The sequence below is a fragment of the Aspergillus affinis genome (genome assembly GCF_023601865.1).
Source record: "Aspergillus affinis strain CMG 70 chromosome Unknown NODE_206_length_36808_cov_88_657238, whole genome shotgun sequence".
NCBI classification, from domain to species: domain Eukaryota; kingdom Fungi; phylum Ascomycota; class Eurotiomycetes; order Eurotiales; family Aspergillaceae; genus Aspergillus; species Aspergillus affinis.
Window position 1 is genome coordinate 1 of NW_026515987.1, and position 15,267 is coordinate 15,267.

The window sequence follows — 15,267 nt, forward strand, 5'->3', positions numbered from 1 at the left end:
TGAATGAATTATAAAAGGTTGAATTCTAGCGATTTGAAGCGGTGAGGCAGGCGGCGGACCACCGGCGGTTCGGTGTCACGGCGGTTCGGTGTCCGATTACGTTATTCAATAAGGGAAGAGATTTGCAAGAGATCCGGCGACACTCTATAAAGGCAGATACAATAAGAATATTAATGCTGATAGATAATGCCTACTCGTCATAAATTTAAGCGAAAATTGATTGGATGTGACGAGCGTGTCGCATTATCTGCTAGTTTCTTGCAACTGTTGTATTGTAAGATTATTTCTTACTCTCTTTTCCTTTCTTTTTCATGTTTGATATTCTCGTTGTCAGCTACTGTGACGAACTGACCAAGGCCTACTATATAGAGCGATGCGCATACCAAGTCTTCGACTTGGTATTCTGGTCTTTTTAGTAGCTCAGTTGGTAACTGTCCTACTAAACGGTCTTGGCGGGTAGAAGCGCACCTACTCACTGCCAAGCCCGTGACAGCTACCTAGGTCAGATCAATTGAATATGACGATCCTAGGTTGAGCCCTTCACATTAGATATATATTGTGACTATGTGGAGTAAAATCGTCATATTTTTAAATAGCTGGTCCTAATTAAGTAATCTTGACGATTTGCCGATATAGTCAACGAATTACTGATGTGACAACCTCAGGGATGAAGAAATGATCTTTATTGTAGGCTAGTTACAAAACACTAGGTTGAGGAAAGAAGAAAACAGCGATTTACTGCATGAAGCAGTACCTAAACAAACCCACTGCGTGGGACAAACGAGTCAAACAGTGCAAACCATACAAACACCCTGCCTCCTGGTATAGGGCGTTGCTGCATACTCAGGATGTCACAACTGATATAGTATCGTCAAAGGTGAACATATATCGACGCAGCAACCTAGAATGCTCACGCCAATGGGGAAGAATCGATTCTGCTCCATCATACGCTACCAATTCTGACCCAGAATGTGGAGATGATGCCTACGACGGTATAGATTGAACCGGTTGATCTCCGACTATGTTTCAAATCCAATGAGATTGTAATTGAGCTCCCTGGAACGTGCCAGGTTCCAGGTGGGCTGAGGTCGATATTCGGCTGCCTGAGACGAAAAAGTTGATTATTCAGCACGGTGGGCCACATGACCCACATCGGCTCATCGAAAATTCTTGTGGACAATAGATGCTCGGCCACATATAGTCCGGTAACAGCTGGCACAATGACTGCCTGATCCTACCTGCCAGCAACACAAATCCCTTAGGGTCGTCAGTCCACAGCAGCGACCCATCCAGCATCCTTTTGCCTCCTAGGGTTGGCATGGTGCTGGAGTGCAGAAATGCCACCAGCGCCGGTCCCTCATGCCCATCGGCCGGGACCGCAGCCTCTGCAACCACACGGTCCAGTTCTGCCGTCCGTCGAATTTGATATTCGATCTCACCCAGCTCCACGCACATTCCTCGCACTTTGACTTGCGTGTCCCGACGCGTAATATAGCGAAGGCTTCCGTCCGATTCGTACTGCACCAGATCCCCCGTTCGGTACAATCGACATGGCACACCTGGGCGTAAGGCTTCCCACCAGTCCAACTGTTGCAGGAATGCTGCAGCTGTTTGTGCGGGACTGTGGGGATATCTTTGCGCCAAAGCTGGACCTTCGATCACCAGCTCAGCCACGGCACCCACGGGCGCCAGGCGGTTGGGATTCGCGGGATTAACCCAGCCACAGATTGGCCGTGGGCGAAGACACCAGCACATTCGGTACATCCAAATCCCTGCCAGAGCTGCACCCGCGGAGCCCACTTCCGGACCTGTCTCGGGTCTAACGGCTCTCCGGTCAGGATGGGTGTCTGCAGTTCCGCTAGCTCCTCACCGGCGTGCAACGACGCAGCCGTAGCCGTGGTTAGGTACGCCCAACTGATACGCATCATTTGCATGGTCTCCGTCAGTCGATTCAACCGGTTCGTGTCTGATGGGATGCAGATGGTGCCACTCGCAGTCAGCACACAATAAATCTCAATGAGCGACACACCAAAGCTGTAAGATGTAAACTGAAATGCCCTGCTATCGGATCGCAGGTGCAAGGCACTTGCCTGCGCGAGTACATTGCCTAGCGCACAATGGGGTACGACGCATCCCTTGGGCTGTCCGGTGCTCCCCGAAGTGAACAGTATGTACGCCGGACTATCGAGGTCAATATCTAGGCAAGGCAGGTCCTCGTCCGCTCGATCCTCTTTCAGACTTAAAGAGACCATGATCACTTGGTCTACCAATGTTGCCATATGATCTGCAAATGACGGAGCGGTCAGAGCCAAGCGAGCCTTCGTTTGATTGACGATTTGATTCATTCGCTCGGTGGGATGGGCCGGATCAATGGGGACGAAAGCGCCTCCAACCTGCAACACAGCCCCTTCGGCCACTATGGCCCATAAAGAGCGTGGGAAGCAGACAGGGACCATCACGCCCGGTCCGACGCCGGCGTCGTACAGACGCTGACCAAGTCGTGCGGTCAACCGATTTAACTCTTCGTACGAGACTTGTCCGTCCCAAGCGTCAATTGCCGTGGCCTGGGGTCGTTCCGTGGCATGTTGTCGGATCACATCGGCAACCATTCGGCCCTCTCCGGTCCCGTTCCACGGTTTGTCGTTTCACTTATGCACGTCGTCCAGATTCTAAGGGCTAAGGAGCTGCAGTTCATCTATCCTTCCATCCGGATTTTCTAACAGCTCGTGTATAACCTGGCACAATGTGGTGGCAACGTTGCTTGCCTGGCGGTCCGAATACATTCGTCGCGTGTGAACCAGTTGTAAACGCCTGAGCGGCCCTGAGCAGTCGACGTCCAGTAGGACCAACACATCGTAGCCACCCTGACCCTAAGTACTCTTCAGTCTCTTCGCTCGCCGTATTGCTAACCCGCATCGCATGCCTGTTCTCCTTTCATTATGACATCCAGCCACTGGGCCTCCCCCTCTGTCACCTGATACCCCGCTATCATCACAGCTGTATTAAAAACTGTGCCTCGTGCTTGTGTCGGGTCAAGCGAAGTCTTGTTGTCCTTGGAGCTTAGTAGATGATTCACTTGGGTTTCTGGAGTTAATGCCCATTCCAGCATATTAGAATCATCTGGGGACATACCTCTTCCTAACCTCCTCGGCGCTCATCAGAACATATTCGGTTTCGGCATATTGCTGAACGACGATCGCCCAAGCAGCCTGAACTAATCGCGCTACAGGGATTCCCTGAGACTTGCAATAGCTGGGCATTCTTTTTAGCAGCGCCGGAGACGCTTTGATCTCATGACTATGAACGGTTATATCCTTCTCGTCCTGGTCGTTCAAAGACGGAAATAATACCGCGTGCACGGTCCCCTCCTGTTCAGTCATCTTGTTTATTTGGAGTATATAGATATCGCAAACGCTTCGCGTACGTAGATTTGGTTATTTGAGGATCCCCTGTAACGTTGGGACAAGGGGGGCTATTAAGCCATGGCGGCGCACGAGTGATCTCGATGGATCCAGTGAATCCCAGTGTCCACAAGATGCCAAGCCATGCTTCGATATATCAAACATGCAGTTCAATAATTAGGGACCACTGGGTCCCTTGCATCATGTCCTTGCACTGATAGGCTCGGGTTCGATGTTTTAATTGTCACTCACTCAGGTAACGACCACACTTCAGGTCACCATTCGCTTGCCTCCCTAGCATCTGTCTCATTCCAGTTACAATCCAGTGGACCTTTGCATGACAGGATCCTGTTATAGTCATCTAAATGACCCACTGTCAGGCATGTATCACCTTCGCTTGCGGTGATTTCTGCGCATCTCACATATGTGGCCATCAATAGATCGGACCTCTCGCCTCGTGAGAATTCCCCATCCCTGTTCGCAGACTAGCTTGATGGTGGTCAGACCTTCGATTTGACCTCCGGAACTAAACTCCTTGCATATTTCGTGCCATGGTGACGTCTGGTGGGAGATGGCGGTGGCACATCAATTTTCAGGCCGTCTACTATCCCTCGCTGGGCGATCAAGCACAAGGATAAGGCGTGAGCGCGCAGGTTATGGCTATTAATAATCCTCGGCCATGCATCCATCGCGTCTGGAATGCTGCACAGCCTGTTCGCACCGGATGGGTCAGATTGCGTAGCCATAATCTTGTACGTCACCTCGCCCGACAGGACAGATACATTAAGTGGCCACGATTAACTTGGCGTTATTATATCTTTTGAGTCCGGTCTTTCGCCTAAACGAATCCCCATCCTCCGCCAAGCTGCTTTCTAGGTACTTTGGAAAATATTTATGAAATCTCCTTTTACAGAATGGGATCGCGCTCTGTTGAATGGCAGCCGCTGGATGTTGCCGTGATTGGGGGAGGAATCGGTAAGATCCAGGACAGTCACCCTTGAGCGCCGTTAATTGTCTTATCCAGGGGGGCTGGCTGCCGCTACATCGCTGCGACGGGCAGGCCATGCCGTAACAATCTATGAACGAGCGGACTACGCTGGTGAAGTGGGAGCCTCCATCAGTTGCGGTGCAAACGGCACGCGGTGGCTGGAAGACTGGAAGGTGGATATTAGCGTTGGTCGGCCGATTGTAGTCGAGAAGTTAATTCGACACGACCTCGAAACGGGGGAGGTGCAGGATGTCTACGACCTATCAGACTATGCCGTGAGATGGAGATACGTGAGTTGCTTTTCCTTTTCACCCGGCGAGGACGGACTTGTCTGACGGACACCAGCCTTATTACAACTTCTACCGGGTCGACATGCACGCCATGCTGATGCAATCTGCTACCGGACCCGGGGAAGGACAGCCAGCCGTGCTAAAGGTAAACCATGCCTGCGAGACCGTGGACCATGAAACAGGAACCGTGACATTCCAGAATGCAATCCGCGCCCGCCATGACTTGGTGATTGGCGCAGACGGTGTCGGCGTAAGTCCCTCGACCCGGGTCTCTGTGAGAAGCCCTGACAAGCTTATGAATGGTCGGTCATGCAGTCCGCCGTGCGAAAGTCCCTGGGGATTCTTCCAGAACGAAAGACAGCCACCTCGACCTCATATCACTGCGTGATTCCCACGGCGGAAGTCCGTCGGCTGGGCTTACCGGACCTCTCGGTGAACAACGCTCTGGAGTACTGGGGCGGCCACGGTCCGGGCAAGATCATCTTCTCAGCCTGTCGCGACGGTGAGATGCATTCCTTCTACACCTTCTTTGCCAAACCGACGGGGGAGACGGCTGAGGAGGGTTGGAATTTTTCGGGCTCGCGCGACCAGTTGCTGGCGCCTTTCCCCAATTTGGATCCGACTTTGCGCGCCTTGTTGACCCATGCTTGTGATATCAAGCCCTGGCGTTTGTATGTTCACAGTCCTTATCCAAAATGGTACCATGGTCGTACCGGCCTTCTAGGTGATGCGGCCCATCCTATGCTTCCCGATCAGAGTCAGGGGGCATGTCAAGCCATCGAAGATGCTGCGGCTCTCGGTATTATCTTTGGCCCACGTTACACATTCACCGCAGATGTGGCCGCCGGCTTGCACATATACGAAAAGATTCGCAAACCTCGCGCCAGTCGCGTGCAGGAAGCCAGCGCCCGAGCTCGCGAGAACCTGTCGGAGCGGATTGGTTTCTCTAGCCAACGAAACAACAGCTTATACAAGGTAGCTCATGAAGGCCAAAAGCTGACCATTGAAGAAGTCAACGAGTACGTGAGGGGACGACCCCTTGGGCCTGGTGAGGGCAATTGGAATGCTAACAGTACCCACAGGTACAACATGTATCGCCACATCGCCACGCAAGCCGAGGTATCCTAACATATATTAAAGTATAATACAAGAATTTAGGCACATTTGTGGCTTCACAGGCCCGGACAGAGTTACTGTCTCAACTCCGACGGACTCATGCTTGTCGGAGGCGGATGATTTTGTAACAACCCTGTATCTGTGAATACAGATCTTAACGTTTAATGAGATAACGAGTCCATGTATAAATCAAGGAGAAGATTAAAAAGCCCTTCCCCGGGGGAGGCGTCTACTACAATGACTCATGAGGCGCCCCTTACTTTCCAAGTAATACGACGCATACCAGAAATTACGTCAGTGGTTAGCCTTGACATCTCCCGGCTTTCGTCGCTCTTTGAAGGTGGAAATTCAGTGTACGTCAGTGCGCTGGAAGTCCCATCTTCAAGTAACGCGTCCCTTGCGTTGGCTGGGGCCACCGGCAGCCATAGGGAGGTAAACACGACGCTGCCCATAGGTTCGCGCCTTTCACCGACTTCTTGGTACTGCAAGGACGTGGGCAGCCAGATCTTCTGAGAACAGTATAAAGAAGGGGCTGGCCCGACTTCAAAGGAGTATGCCAGTATTCCCCCATTTGTTCCACATATCATCTGATTGTTTTTCACGATGCATCACAGCGGTATATTGACAATGGCACATGGCCTGGGCAACGATCAAACACTAAATATCGCCGACAGGTCTTCTTCTCGCCACGAACCACCAGCAGCCAGGCAGGTATAGCGTACAAGAACTCCGGGGCGATGGAATCATCTCGAGGGTCTCCCTAATGCGCGACAAAACTCGCCGTCTTATCCATGTCGCGATCGATGCCTTTACTGTACTGCCGGCCCCTAGCCTTCAGACTATTCCATGCAGTTGAACTGAGCTAACAATGACTTTCAGGTGAGCGGCTGGGTCGACATCCTGACCTTCGAAACGATGGTCGAGATCGAGGTGTGCGGCATCCACCTGGGGGTGTTCCACGGCGTCGCCAGCCAAACGCTACAGGTCGACTTGGATCTGCAACTCGTGTGCGGGAGCTTGAAGTTGGAGATGAACGCTTTTGACGAGATCTGGGTCCACGTCAATACCGTGTCGGGAGAAAAGGGGAAAGCGTTGGATGCTTTGAACTGCAAGCGATCCGTGCTGGCGCAGCATCTACAGGTGCTTCCTTGCGAGCCATGGGTCCCGGTTAAATAAGAAGAGGCTTACATTGGTATAGAAGGGTAAAGAAACGGAACGAACTTTCCTCCTTTTTCAAACTCCAAACTTCACTCGCTATGTAGTATAAACACGGACTCAAAGCTATTCGCTGGTCACCCCAGCCTCATAACTGCGAGGCTCTCCGCCGCGCCAGGGAGGTAAGAAAGAAATGCTTTGCAATGAACTGCTGCCATCGGCTATAGATAATAAGAAATGTAACATTCTGTCAAGACTGACGCGGCCGGAACTGCGCCAATGGCCCTTCAACGGCAGAGGTCATCCACCCCTTGAAGCCGTAGCCACATCCGGCCAGACTCCCGCCGCAGCAGGGCGCATCAGGTGCCAGGCGCATGTCGTAGAGAAAGATAGTACGCGCTACGGCAACATTAAGCTCGACCCAGGCCAGACGCCAGCCAACACAGGAGCGTGAGCCGATGCCAAAAGGACAGAAGGCTTGCCAGACCGTCTTAACGCTTTCCTCGTCGATGCCGGCATCCACGTCTATAATCCAGCGCTCTGGATGAAATTCGTCCGGTGCAAAGAAGTAGTGCGGATTGCGCTGAATGGTGTAGATGGAGGTGCCCACCGTCATTCCGGCCGGGATATACTCGCCGTCCACAGTGATGCCACCGGCCTGCACCTTGCGAGGCGGCACTCCCGAGACTGATGGGATGAGTCGCATGGTCTCATTCACGCAGGCGCGCAAAAACTCGCAACCGTTCAGTTGCGGCCCCATGCAAATCTCCTCCTCGTTGGTGAAGGTGGTACGTACTTCCTGCGTCAGTCGCGCCCTCACGTCCGGATGGTGAGTTAGATAGAAAAAAACGGCACTCATGGCCGTTGAAGTGGTGTCAGAGCCTTCGAAGTCATGGTATCAGTTTCATATCGAGGAATGACCAGAGGGTGAAACGGAGGACATACCGGCCGTCAGCAAAAGCATCGACTCCAGCCACAAATCTTTCTGGGTAAAGTTCTGGCCTGTCTTCGGATCCGTCGCGTTCATCATCTTGTAGAATAGGTCTATCTGCTCGATGTCGTTGCCCAGGCGCGCCCGAGTCTCTGCGCGCCGCCGAATCCAACTGCCGGCCTCTAGCATCTCGCGATATTGTGTCGCCATCAACACGCGGTCGATCTTCCAGTCAAACACCTTGGGCTGCACGATGCACTACACTCACGGTTAGCTCTGCTAGCAAGGGAGAATGGGAGGTGGGGTGCCGAATGCTCATGCTCGTACCATCATGGTCCGCTGCCCGATCTTCTGGATGACGGACGGAAACCATCGTAGGTCGGGCGAGTGCAGCATCCGGAAATCCTCATCATAGCAGAGGCCACTGATGATGTCGAATGCTAGCCAGCCGCAGATTCGACCCATATCTTTCGTTGGCCCCCAACCACTGCCATTTTTGCCGCTGTCGAGGCTGCCGGGTCGATCGTCGTAGCACAGCAGAGCGGTGAAATCGCGGATGTTCATCAGGAAGCGGTCCTGAACGGATCGTAGCCCCGGATCGGAGAAGACCTGGCCCATAATGCGCCGTTTAAAGCCGTGCACTGTCTTATCCACGGCGGTGATAGTGTTAGGCGTGCGCCGGCTGGCGCTCATTGAGGCGTATCCCTCAGCCTTGTGCACGTTGGCGCGCGCGCCGTAGATGGCGCCCATGCCGGTGTGGGTATTGAAGCTGACTGAGTTGGGTCCGAATCGCATGACATCGCCTGCGCATTTTCGGTGTTAGAATCCAGCCTCATCGCGCCCGCCAATTGACTCTTACCATATTTATCATGCCAGTCGCGTACGCGGAGGTGCAGATCCCCGCGCCAGGCGAAGAATGTTGTATACCAGTTCGAGATGGCCGCCAATCGAGGTCCGGGGTATTTTGAGAAAGGGTGGAAGAAGAGGCGATAGATAACTGTGGCAATGCCCTGGGACCAAAACCGGTGAGTATATCAGGCCGAAAAGGGTAGTATCAACGGGGAATAGAGTCTGACAACGAACATATAAAACCAGGGACGCTGCCACGGCGGCAGCCAACTTCGAACGCATGGCAGTCTGGGAGAAGATGGCACTGGAAGAGAGGGGACCTCGCTGCGGTGAGACAAAAGCCCTCAGACACGGACGTGCTTGATGCTCTGCGTGTTGGATCTCGGGTCGTTCTGCAGATTGAAAGTACTTCCGTCCTTTTTCAACAGTGTCTGCGAGCAACCCGTGTCACTTACGACACGTCACTGGGCCTGCGTAGCGAAAGAGCCATGTCATTTCCCACTTTCTCCTTTGGGCAGCGGTAATGCCTGCCTTCATTGGCGATTCCACGGCTTCCTGAGGGCCGTGGAGCGGCGATCGACATTGGCGGTGCGCCTGAGAGTGAGAGCCTGAGAGCTGGACTGGCCATGATGTCACCTCGGCGGAGGCCTTTTCCAGATCTCAGATTGGGTTGAGACGGTCATCGCCCTGGCGTGATATTTCATTGGCGACACTCGGACCCTGAGGAACCAGATTCCAGCAGGATCCGATCAGGGGGATCTTGCTCTCTTAGTTCGGGTGGGTCAAGGCCTATCTTGAGGTTTTAAGACACTTTTAGCGCCTGATCCGCGGCTCCACCGGTGGCGAACAATTAGGGCTCGCATAGGGCTTCTAATTCCCTGCCGCGACGGGCCATGAGTCCATGGCGCATCTACCAATAATCGTGAGCACAATCTAGTGACAGCGAGTCATGTCTGCTGCGGTCGATCTCGGCTGCAGTCCGTGGCCTTGACCATGGTGGTTGCTCGGTGAGGATCGACGTTCGTAGTGCGCGATGAGATTTCCAGCCCGTGATTATTATTTATTATGGTGTACGGAGAGAAACTACACCGGACGGAGCAGGGACCAACTCTCGGGGATGAACCGAGCTAAGATCGAAATTTTCTTCCAAATCCCAACGATATGGTGATACCTCCGGTGTACAACCAAGGATCGGCGAGGCGCATCGAACATTCTTATGCCGTTCGATTGTCGCCATCCCTCCATGATCTCTGGGTTGTTCTCTTGTCCGCTCCAAAGGTAATTGACTACAGAAGCACGTTTCATTGCCAATATGGCAGGCGAAGCACCGCAGTCGACCAAGACGCCGCTTTGGCGACTGATCTTCGATCAAGGCGCCGTTACGCAACCGGTGATCGATCATGCCTACCAGGGCGCGGGCACCGACGAGAATCCCTTCGTGGTCAATTGGCTAGAGAACGATCCGCGCGATCCCATGAAGTACTCGGCCGTGGCCAGATGGCTGATCACCTTCCTCGTGGGCATCGCCACTATGGCCGTCGCCCTTGTCTCATCCGCCTACACCGGTGGCATCGTCGAGGTGGTTACCGACTTTCGCGTGAGCGAGGAGATAGCCATCCTAGGTATCTCGCTGTTCGTGATCGGGTTTGCCGTCGGTCCCTTGGTCTGGGCGCCTCTCAGTGAGATTTACGGGCGTCGATATATCTTAATCGCCAGTTCCTTCGGCCTTACCGCGTTCACGGCCGGATCCGCGGGCTCGCAGAATATATGGACCCTTATCATCCTGCGCTTTTTCGCCGGCTGCCTGGGTTCGGCCCCGTTCGCCGTCGCCGGCGGCGTGATTGCCGACTGTTTTCCGGCCATGAGTCGCGGACTGGCCAGCGGCTTGTACTGCGCTGCGCCCTTCCTCGGACCGACCTTGGGACCCATAATCGGTGGCTTCCTGTCCGAGGCAGCCGGATGGCGCTGGGTTGAGGGTCTGCTGGCCGCCTTCTCTGGCTTGCTCTGGATCATCATCATCTTGGCGCTGCCCGAAACCTACGCCCCCGTCCTGCTGCGCAAGCGCGCCGCGCGCCTGTCCTCCCTCACGGGCCAGGTCTATCGCAGCAAGGTCGACGTGGACCACGGCAAGAAATCGGCCGGGGCCGTGCTGAAGACTGCCCTCTCGCGACCCTGGGTACTGCTGATCCGCGAGCCCATCGTGCTGCTGCTGTCCATCTACCTGTCCATTATTTACGGCATGTATGTATCACCCTCATGCCCTCTTCGGTCTGCTCGGCATTAGCTAACGAACCACTGACATTCAGTCTGTACTTGCTATTTGCCGCCTATCCGATCGTCTATCAGCGGGGCCGCGGTTGGAGCGAAGGCATTGGCAGCCTTGCCTTCGTCGGTATCCTGGTAGGCATTTTATTTGCCGTGGTGGCCACCTTCCCCCTGTACTTCCGCTATAAAGCGAAGTGCCTCGCGATCCAGGGGCGGGTTCCTCCAGAGGCGCGCCTGCCGGACTCCTTTATCGCCGCCATCGCCCTGCCAGCCGGGCTTTTCTGGTTTGCCTGGACGAACTCGCCGTCGATCCATTATATGGCCTCCATCGCCGCAGGAGTGCCCTTCGGCTACGGCATGGTTATGGTCTTCCTGCCCGTGCTGAACTACCTGATCGACGCCTATACCATCTATGCGGCCTCAGTGCTGGCCGCCAATGCCGCGCTGCGTTCTGTCTTCGGCGCCGTCTTCCCGTTGTTCACCAACTATATGTATCGCGATCTGGGCATCCATTGGGCCTCGTCCATCCCCGCCTTCCTCGCCCTCGTCTGCGTGCCCATGCCCTTCCTGTTCTATCGGTACGGCGCCGCGATCCGCACGCGCTGCCACTATGCCGCCGAGTCGGACGCATTCATAGAGGCGCTGTTCGGCAAGGTGACCCAGTCCAATCCGGAGGCCTCGAAAGAGGAACCGATGGCGAATGGCGAGGCGGACGGGCAGGAATCGGCTCAGGGGAGGTAGAGTCGACGAGGGATTTGGTCGTAGGAGATAGGGCTGCGGTTACTGGAGCCGGCCCTAGTAGGACCGTACATCCGATGGGCCCTTTAATGTTTATTGATGGCGGAAGGAACAGTGGTTCTCGGGGGCACTCAATCTTGCACAAAAGAAGTTAGTTAACTAACTAGTTAATCATAATATTAGTAATCCGTCCGGCCATTAAGGGCCTCAGGCCACCAGATCACGAGGTCGGTCACATGTCAGGCCCGCCCGATCGGGACTGTTGCTGCCAGAAATGCCAGGCATCAAAATTTCTCTCTCTCTTTCTCTCTCCTTCGGCCTCTTTGCTTCTTGCCTATCACCACCACACACCACAGACAACACACTCACTCCCTCACTCCCTCATTCAACATCCCACTCTCTCTCAGTCACACATCTCAGTCACACATCCCACTCTCCTCATCACTGATGGGGCTTTGCCACCTCAGAATACGGGCACCACGTCGGTGTGACTCTTAAGCCATGGGCGGCTCGTATCATCGGCGCCCGCAGAGTGGTAACCAATCCCTCCAGACGCTTAGATGTTTGGTTCAGAGAACTCACCAATGGATCAAAGAGTGGCAATTCTTTCTTCCCCGCGGATGCTTCATCCGCTTTGCGACGCGACCAGTCCGTAATGCGTCCCGCTTCGTTTACAAACATCCAAATATCTAAGCATCCGAGCATCTAAGAATCCAAGAGGCAGCCTAATCTCCTTAAAATCCCGTGTCGGGTGCCTAAAATCCGAGATGACTGAAGGTGAGACGTCGATGCCTCTGCTGGCGATGGTCCAGAGAGCCACCTGCATGAAGCAACGCAACCCACATGGCGGCGAATTCTGAACTCTCCGACCTCGACCCATTTTTGCGGGGATGTCATTTCTTTGTTTGATTTCTTTGTCCCTTGGAGCTCTATTAATAGCGCCGGTCGAGCTTAGCACTCATGCCAAACCTACGCTTGACGTGGGGCCAAACTGTCGTCAATTCACTTTGACATCATTCTACTTGACAGGGTTTACGATCCAAAGCTGGAAGCGAACTCATCGAGAAAATAAGGTCTCCATTAACTAAAGCCATGAACTGAGCACTGCACAAAATCTAGCTGTCACTTGACCTAACAATCACACGTCCCCACCAGTCGTTCCCCCAGTCTTGCGTCCTCATTTGACCACTTTCACCATGCCGCCCACCTCTTATCATGGTCGTATCACAGAGCGAGCTGCCTTCCACTAAGCACGGCAGTTGATGATGCCCCTGTTCAGGTTCACGGGAACGACCACGTTCGGGTTGCCGTCGAGGTCGGCGAAGGTCTTCTGGGCGGTCAAGGTGGCAATGGTAACGCCATTGTTCTTGATGACGCAGTTGATGGTCTGAGGGAAGGCCGTGAGCTGCGCTGACGAGGCCAGGACAATGCCTCCGGCACCCACAGCGGTGCCGCCGTAGAGAGCGAAAATGCTCCTGTCGGCGCCGTCGGCCGCAAACTGGACGCCGGCATTGGCTCCAGACTGGTCGTTGGCCAGAGAGACGGTCACCTGCTGTCCTTGGAGCTCTTCAACCGGAGCAGCATAGACGGAGGCCGCAAGGAGGGAGCAGACGATAGCAGTGAAGGACTTCATTTTGATTGCTGAAGCTGGAATTGGAGGGAGTCTTGCGAGAACAGAAATTGAATATGGATTGGAGATTTGAGAATCTAGTTGGGATTGCTTGTAGGCTTAGGAATGCTGCGATGAAGCTGATGGGGAGTATATTTCAACGAGTAGGGAATGGGCTGTATTTATACACTTTCCTGCTATCCTTGAGAGAGCGGGATTCATGTTAAGGCCTCCTGCGGCCTCTCTGGTCTGGCTATTCTTGGAACTGCCATTCTATGGCCTCTCACTGCCGTAAGCATCTATACTCAGCCCCGAGCCCGCGCTGCCAGGTCAAACGTTGGAAAGCCTTGTTCACGGTAGATGGAGCCACTCTTTTCCTCTGAGACATGCACTCGTGAACCAAGGATCTCGATGTCTGGAGTTCGTGTCCGCTGAGGCTTTCCAGCAGTCGAAGGTTCCTTGGCGATGCACCTACAGTCATACTCCGACAGTATGGCGGGGATGTCGAACCGAATCCATTAGATGCCTAGACCCTGTTTAGATCGATATTCGCCGACTGACCCGCTCTGTCGCTTGTTCGATACCTGAATGCGACTCTTCGTATCCACCGACGGTCCGACGAGGGAGTGTCTTCACCGACTCAGAGACGAGAGGCACACGTACTGAGCAACCAGGCATCCCGTCAGCAGTCCTCTCAGCCTTGTTGGTTCGAAAGGCCCTTCATTCCAGTGCTCTGATATCCCTCGATACAGTGGGAGTACACTGCCGTAGGAAGACCACGGTATCTGACATATGGACGCAGTGGGGCGCAGCTCAGCATCTAATTCTCGTGTTGGGCTGGTCCCACGCCTAAAAGCCCAAAGCCGACGTCGTATTCGAGAAGTACTCTTGCCGGTTCCCAGCCCGATACCTTCACGACTTCCAATCGGCGTTTACTTCGCTCGGAGCTTTGGCCTATCACCGTTTCTCTGTATAGTTCCTTCGGTTTAATGCCTCCGGCTGCATCAGCCCTGCTATACATGTCTCCGTGAGTGATGTAGTTATTTCTCTGTGACGCAATCAGAAGAAGCTGCATGTCTCAAAAATTGCGGCCTGAGATGTATAGTTAGCAATCCTGCCCGCGTTACCATCGACATCACCAAGTATCAGGATACCAATCGCTTCCCTCATACGACCTGTCGCCTGCGCCCTGAAAGAACTCGTTCAAACTTCCCTTTCTCGGCTAGACCAGCGTTCCGGGTGAATGAAGACCAACGAGGCAAAGGATATGTCTCTGTTGCGAGATTTAGCGGCCATCAGCTGATGAACATCGATTCAGCACACTTTTAGATATTGATCTCGGCGAGGTGACTCAGTCATCATCTGCTAGTTCAATTTCTTTTCCTCCCAGAGTGAACAGTCACAGGTCACCTCCCTGCGTTTCTCTGGATAGTTCCGAGGAACTCGTAGTCCGCCATCGCTCCAGTTTACTTGTCTGTTGATAAGGTCAGGGCCTGTGCTTTCACCTTAACACAGAATGAGTTAATCATGGTCTCCAGTCGATCCCCACGCGACGTAGATTCTTCATGATGATCTTTGGGTAGCATTCTTCCGTAGATTGAATCATAGGCTTAGGCGATCTGTAAATCGTCTCCCGCAACCCAAGCTATGGGCCAACGAAGCTTGCAAGGGGACTTTGACAAGTCCAAATCTTCATAGGTTTGATTATATGATCGTTTTAGGGCCGGCCAATATTGGTAGTCGTCCTTGGCCTTGTCCGGTCAAACCCTAGTTAATCATCTGAACATGAATTCAAAGCTTGTAGTATGGGGGGACAGGGATTCTGGAGCTCATTTACCTTTCCTTGTTCTATCGTGCTTAGTCTCCATCTTCTGGTGAAATCACGTCTTTGAAAACAACAGTGTCAGTTTCAAAGGAGTAACCTG

General features: G+C 53.6%; 5 protein-coding genes across 5 annotated transcripts; 2 read left to right on the top strand and 3 right to left on the bottom strand.

Moving 5' to 3' along the window:
• Window positions 1-1,019: 1,019 nt before the first annotated feature.
• On the bottom strand, window positions 1,020-3,380 carry KD926_004273 (acetyl-CoA synthetase-like protein; the record flags this gene model as incomplete). Its single annotated transcript, XM_053095100.1, has 5 exons — window positions 1,020-1,099; window positions 1,239-1,621; window positions 1,684-2,617; window positions 2,799-2,923; window positions 3,133-3,380. The coding sequence occupies 5 exons, from the start codon at window positions 3,378-3,380 to the stop codon at window positions 1,020-1,022; spliced, it is 1,770 nt and encodes a 589-aa protein (XP_052950190.1).
• A 935-nt stretch (window positions 3,381-4,315) lies between these two features.
• On the top strand, window positions 4,316-6,971 carry KD926_004274 (FAD/NAD(P)-binding domain-containing protein; the record flags this gene model as incomplete). Its single annotated transcript, XM_053095101.1, has 6 exons — window positions 4,316-4,376; window positions 4,426-4,679; window positions 4,735-4,929; window positions 4,995-5,698; window positions 5,762-5,798; window positions 6,675-6,971. 6 exons carry the CDS (start codon window positions 4,316-4,318, stop codon window positions 6,969-6,971), a joined length of 1,548 nt encoding a protein of 515 aa, XP_052950191.1.
• A 229-nt stretch (window positions 6,972-7,200) lies between these two features.
• Window positions 7,201-9,267, bottom strand: KD926_004275 (cytochrome P450; the record flags this gene model as incomplete). The annotated part of the gene is made up of 6 exons (XM_053095102.1): window positions 7,201-7,832; window positions 7,896-8,139; window positions 8,209-8,684; window positions 8,741-8,891; window positions 8,965-9,122; window positions 9,186-9,267. The coding sequence occupies 6 exons, from the start codon at window positions 9,265-9,267 to the stop codon at window positions 7,201-7,203; spliced, it is 1,743 nt and encodes a 580-aa protein (XP_052950192.1).
• A 775-nt stretch (window positions 9,268-10,042) lies between these two features.
• On the top strand, window positions 10,043-11,736 carry KD926_004276 (MFS transporter; the record flags this gene model as incomplete). The annotated part of the gene is made up of 2 exons (XM_053095103.1): window positions 10,043-10,971; window positions 11,037-11,736. 2 exons carry the CDS (start codon window positions 10,043-10,045, stop codon window positions 11,734-11,736), a joined length of 1,629 nt encoding a protein of 542 aa, XP_052950193.1.
• Window positions 11,737-12,979: 1,243 nt separating this feature from the next.
• KD926_004277 (uncharacterized protein) lies at window positions 12,980-13,366 on the bottom strand (the record flags this gene model as incomplete). Its single annotated transcript, XM_053095104.1, has 1 exon — window positions 12,980-13,366. One exon carries the CDS (start codon window positions 13,364-13,366, stop codon window positions 12,980-12,982), a length of 387 nt encoding a protein of 128 aa, XP_052950194.1.
• Between the last annotated feature and the right edge of the window lie 1,901 nt (window positions 13,367-15,267).